The sequence below is a fragment of the Vigna radiata genome, chromosome 5, assembly GCF_000741045.1.
Source record: "Vigna radiata var. radiata cultivar VC1973A chromosome 5, Vradiata_ver6, whole genome shotgun sequence".
Lineage (NCBI taxonomy): Eukaryota > Viridiplantae > Streptophyta > Magnoliopsida > Fabales > Fabaceae > Vigna > Vigna radiata.
The window spans coordinates 26,429,768-26,435,731 of record NC_028355.1 but is presented as its reverse complement, the minus strand read 5'-3'; the positions used below and the strand labels follow the sequence as shown (position 1 = coordinate 26,435,731).

Genomic DNA, 5,964 nt, shown 5'->3' with positions numbered 1-5,964 from the left:
ACATATTTCAAAAATTTGTATATAATTTTATTTACAAAATTTTTAATATTTATTATTACTACTTTTATTTTAGTTACTTTTATTTTTATTTTTTTAACATAACTATTATAAGAATAAAAATTATACTTTAATAATTATTAAGATATAAACGTGTATTAAATAATATTAAAATTTTAAATTAAATTAAATAATTATTAAATTTAAAACTCAAAATGAAATTTAAAAAATTTATAGAAAAAAACTGTATAGATTTTAAAATCTATTAAAATGGTATAGGATGACTTTAATAAGAGAGAGAAAAAGTTAGAAGGGTGTAGGTTGACTTTAATAAGAAAGAGAAAAAGTTAGAGGAGGGTGCAGAATGACTTTATGAAGAAAGAGAAAATATTAAAATAATGATGATTAAGGTTAAAATGGTAATTTTTGAAGGTGCAGGATGAGAGTTCGGAGGTGTAGGATGAAACACTCTAAAAACTGATAATAAAATATCAACTCACTTACAAATAAAATCTGTTTATTCTATTATAAAATAATATTCTACCTAGATAAATAGAAAATCATAACTACTCATCCTTATTTTATCTCTCTGTCAAATCAAATTAAATATTACTAGACCTAAAATTAATAAAATAAAATTTAAACAAAATTATTAATAAAACCCTAAAATTTAAATTTATCCACGTAAGTAAACCTTAAAGTTGACATATAAAGTGTATGTATATCAATGCCAAATCTCTTTTACCTAAGCATTATTTATTTATAGTGGAAGACTTTTTCCAACACTAAAATGTTAATTTTCTGATACTCATAAAACCAAAATCAAATCTCACTTACTTTATAGGGAATAAAAATATAATCAGATATTTTAATTAAAAAAAGTTCATTCTTAGGTAATAATTGTCTCATACTCGTTACCACCACATATTATAGAAAGGGATAATGATACTTTGACATCCATAATGTGACAAATTTTTTACATCGTCACGTGTCACATTCTGGGTGGTCCACATGTTTTAAAAAATAAAATGACAGAACATGGATTCAATGTGTAGTGAAAGACCTGGTATTAATGTACAAATAAGTGGGTAGTTTAGGCTAATTTTTAGCACGAGAAGAACATTTTTGAATCTGCGTTATTTGTACATTGATACCAGGTCTGTCACTACACATTGAATCCATGTTCTGTCATTTTATTTTTTAAAGGAAAATGATAGATTGACATCCTTTGGGTGACAAATTTTTGACATCAATTACGTGTCAGCCTCTCATTGGTTCATCTTTAAAAAAATAAAAAAATAAATAAATGACGTGGAAAATGGAGGGCGGTATCAGAAATTGGAACGAATCATTTTCCGAAATTCAAATTCATTCTCAGATCTTGAGAACGAAACCTAGAGAGAGAACGAAACCCTCCCAACGACCAAAGCCCATTGACGACTCCACCGTCGTTCGCCGTTCAACGGCCACCAGAGGTCCACCAAGAGGCGGCGCCGCCGATCATCTTCGCGTCTCTTCTCACCGATCATAAGCAGTCTCACTCTCGCCTCTGTCACACTCACCCACCAGCCACCGTTGTCGCCGTTGAAGAAGTTCGGAGTTCACCAGAGGTAATACCGTTCCACCGTTAGCTGCTTACGAAGCCAGAAAACGCCAGTGGAGGTCGGTTTTCAAAGCTTTTTTTCATTTATTTCGCTATTGGTTAGCTTTTGTTCGGTGGGTTTAATTTTTCTAAAACTCTTTTAGGCATTTAGGTTTTGTCTGGGTAAAGTTGAATGTTTTTCGAAGTTTTTGTTGAACATTTCGTCCGACATGTGCTTCATCCGATTTTTTGTGAAAGATTTTTAGTGCTTATTTCATGTGTTCCCAACACTGAAAGCCGGTATAGGTTGTTGTTGTACTAGTGCAAATGGCATTCTTCAGAAGTTGCACTTTCTCGGCTTCGCTCTCGCGTGGTAACTGAGGAAAACAGTAACTAACTGTTTTGTTTTTGGCGTTGTTTGTGTTTGTTTATTGTTTATTGTTTATGTTACTTGCTGATTTTAACTTTTACAATGGAATGACAGGGTCAACAATCTAATCTCGCGAATTCAATTAGATGGCTCCAAACTCCAAGCTCCAGTAACACTGTATTTTCTTTTTTCCTCTATCCTTATCTCTTTGTCGTTGGTGCTTGGTGAAAAGTTTACTCTGAACAGTGTTTAATCTGAGAAGGGTGTTGCTAATACTGTTATTGTGGTGAAGTTTGGAATTGGGTATTCTAGTATAATTTCTCTTTGGAATTTGGGAATGAAGGATACCTTAGACTAATTGATGTTTATTATAGCGTGAAGTTGGTTATAAATTTTAAACTAAGTTTTATTTTTCTTTTATGTGGATTATTGAAGGATCTTTATTATGAGTTGAAAGAACTCGTTCCAGAGTATCAGGTTTGTTTGCGATTTTAAACTTCCGTGGTGACATTTTGAACTTTCCACTAATGAAGGACATTTTGAACCAAATGTTCAACAAAAACTTCGGAAAAACATTCAACTTTATCAAGACAAAACCTAAATGCTTAAAAAAGTTTTAGAAAAATTAAACCCACCGAACAAAAGCTAACCAATAGCGAAATAAATGAAAAGAACTTCGAAAACCGACCTCTAATGGCGTTTTCTGGCTTCGTAAGCAGCTAACGGTGGAACGGTTGCGGTGAACGGTATTACCTCTGGTGAACTCCGAACTCCTTCAATGGCGACAACGGTGACTGGTGGGTGAGTGTGACAGAGGCGAGAGTGAGACTGCTTATGATCGGTGGGAAGAGACGCGAAGATGATCGGCGGCGCCGCCTCTTGGTGAACCTCTGGTGGCCATTGAATGGCGAACGACGGTGGAGTTGTCAAGGGGCTTTGGTCGTTGGGAGGGTTTCGTTCTCTCTCTAGGTTTCATTTTCAAGATCTGAGAATGAATTTGAATTTCAGAAAATGATTTGTTCCAATTTCTGATACCGCCCTCCATTTTCCACGTCATTTATTTATTTTTTTTATTTTTTTAAGGATGAACCAACGAGAGGCTGACACGTCATTGGTGTAAAAAATTTGTCAGCCAAAGGGTGTCAAACTATCATTTTCCTTTTTTAAAACATGTGGACCACCCAGAATATGACACGTGGCGATGTCAAAAATTTGTCACATTCTAGATGTCAAAGTATCATTATCCTATAGAAAGACTTCACAGTGACAACGATGTTTCTCATTTCTTTAAGCTTTATGAGAAAATTTATATATAAATTTCTTTTATATTTAAAGTGAAATATTTTCAGGCAAAAAAGTTACACCTATAAATAAATTAAAAAAAACATTATTAAAATATTAGCACATTGGTTTTAAATAGGTTATTTTTTATTAATTGGTTTTAAAATACACCCAGGCCATTCAACACGGTTTGCTTGAAAGAAATAGTTTATATGTATTGATTTGAAATTCTAAGATTCGGATTGATTTGAATTATGATTTGGCAACCTATTTTTGTAGTTTTTACTCAGTTTTATATTTTTAACAATAACTGTAATGACTTGAGAATCTAAGAATTTATCTATAGACTCTAATCTGATTGTGATACGATACAATAACTGATTTTTAAGTGTAACTGATTTTTAAGTCTAACTCAACTACGTAGAATCAATTTGTAAATGATTTTTAAATCTAATTCGTAGAATTGATTTGTAAAATAAAATTTACACTGTACTTTATATATTTATATATTATGAATTCAGCTAAATTTAAATCCTTCCAACATAAGATACCAGAAAGAAGAAATGTTGTGGTGAATTGGAGACATAAGAGAGAAGAAAGTATAAGTTATGTATCAGAGAAAATTGAATGAAAAATGAAATTTGTTGTCAGGTGCTATACTAGTGATTTCTTTAGTATGATTGAGGTGCGATCTACTCTTCTCACTTGTTAGTTGGTGAGGCAGAGGAGAGGTAAATGTTTTAGGTACAATCTATGATGTTTCATCATGTTTTTAAGGCTCCATTTTTGTCCTGCTTTTATCTGGGGAATGCTTTTCTTCTTCTTCTTCTTCTGCTGTTTCCTTCCTTTTGTTATTCATCTGTTCCTCTTCTTCATCCTTAACTTTTGATTTCATCAGATGAGGTCTGAGCCTGTTTACATCTGACTGTTGAACTGGTTTCAAAAAGAATTCATCAGCTCCATCTTCTAGGCATCTGTTGATCCTTGATGGAACATTCTCTGAGGACATAATCACCACTGGTATGTCTTTAAGAGATTTAGATTCCTGCAAATCAATAACTTTTTGTTATTCATACAAGATTCCAGCAACATCCACATCACAAGATTGGTTTCAGATTTGCCATCATTAAAGCTACACAAATATCTCATTTGAGTTAATTAACATAATTAAAACATGTTTTACCTTGATTTTTCTCAGCAGATCATACCCTGTCATTTCTGGCATACAGTAATCAGTTATGATCAGGTTTACTTCTACATCCTGCAATTACAATAAGCAAAAGGGATTAATTAGATCTCATAAATCATTCTAACTATGTGTCATCTTTTTTAAATTTTTTGCAGTAAAACTGAACCTGATTGGCTTCTAAAGCAATGGTGGGAGGCTCTTCAGTTCTCTTTTCATCTTCAACCAAACCGAGAAACCTCAAAGCCTTACTACCAGAATCCACAGCAGTAACTGTAATCACAAAACATACCAAAATGAATAGGATTTCACCCCATCTGAAATTTTCAAAAAAGAGGACAACACACAAGAAAATAATAACAAAATTACCATGAAAAGAAGAGGTTTTGAGGAGTCTCTCAATCAACATTCTGTCGATAAGGCTATCATCGACAGCCAAAACATGAAACTGTGCGTCTGCAGCCATACCCATGATTATTATGATAATGATGTGTGCAGTTGCAGGCGAAAACAGGAGAAGAATAAGAGAAGAAGAAGAGAAAAAGATGAAAAGAGTGATGAAAGAGGGTGGCATGAAGAGATTTAAAAAGGTCAAGAAGATAGAAAATCCAGGAAGGAAATCTGACAGTTTGGAAAGCAAGATCCGACAGATTTCATCAAGAATCTGGCGGATCTTTTGGGTTGATTTTTGAATTGAAAAACAAGCAAAGAAAGTGCTGTTATTGTACCAAACTCAAAATCTGACTTGTTCATTATTACTATTCTTTTCATTATTCTATTTCAACCTTTTGCTTAGAGTTAAAGACAAAAAACTATTGCCACTGTTCTCTTCTCTTCTCCTTAATCCATTACCCTTTCATCAGACCAAACTATTAATCTTAATTATCAAACCTTGTTGTCGTCATTCTTCTCATCACTCTTCAGAGTCCTGTGGACTCTATTCTATTCCATGCACGTGCATGACATGCTTACCACTATTACACACCCACGTACCACTACAATATATATGTATATATACAAACAAAACGTAATTTTCTTTTTACTAATCAAATCTTTTGTCTCTGCTCTTTTTTCTAAGAGCCAATATTGACCTAAATTATTTATACAATTTTTTCAAACTCTTCTTTGTTGCTCTTTCTTCGAACATTCTCATTTATTCAATCATAAAAAAAAAAAAAATCAAATTATGTCATGCACTTGCATATTTGCTCAATTTTATCGACCATGATATTTTAACAACTTTTTTAACAATTTTTTGACAACTGTCACTCTTTTATTGGTTCGTATATTTGAAACAGATAAATCACATACGGTCACAAAACGATTGTAAAAAAGTAATAAAAAAAAATTGTTAAAGATATATTTTTCGAGTTTTATATATGGTGCCTTTCACTAAAAAATTGGGAAAATGTCTTTTTAACAACTTTTTTTGACACCTTTTTTACATCGTTTATGTGATAATTCGTGGTTAGTCCATTTCAAATATGTAGATCAATAAAATAGTGACACATAATCTATTGTAAAAAAATTGTTAAAAAAAATTATTGT

General features: G+C 32.3%; 1 protein-coding gene across 1 annotated transcript; it reads right to left on the bottom strand.

The window, feature by feature from the left end:
- Window positions 1-3,785: 3,785 nt before the first annotated feature.
- Window positions 3,786-5,260, bottom strand: LOC106760951 (two-component response regulator ORR10). Its single transcript, XM_014644400.2, has 4 exons — window positions 4,786-5,260; window positions 4,586-4,689; window positions 4,414-4,491; window positions 3,786-4,275 (listed from the first exon to the last, which is right to left on the bottom strand). The coding sequence occupies exons 1-4, from the start codon at window positions 4,988-4,990 to the stop codon at window positions 4,003-4,005; spliced, it is 660 nt and encodes a 219-aa protein (XP_014499886.1). The 5' UTR covers window positions 4,991-5,260; the 3' UTR covers window positions 3,786-4,002.
- Window positions 5,261-5,964: the final 704 nt, after the last annotated feature.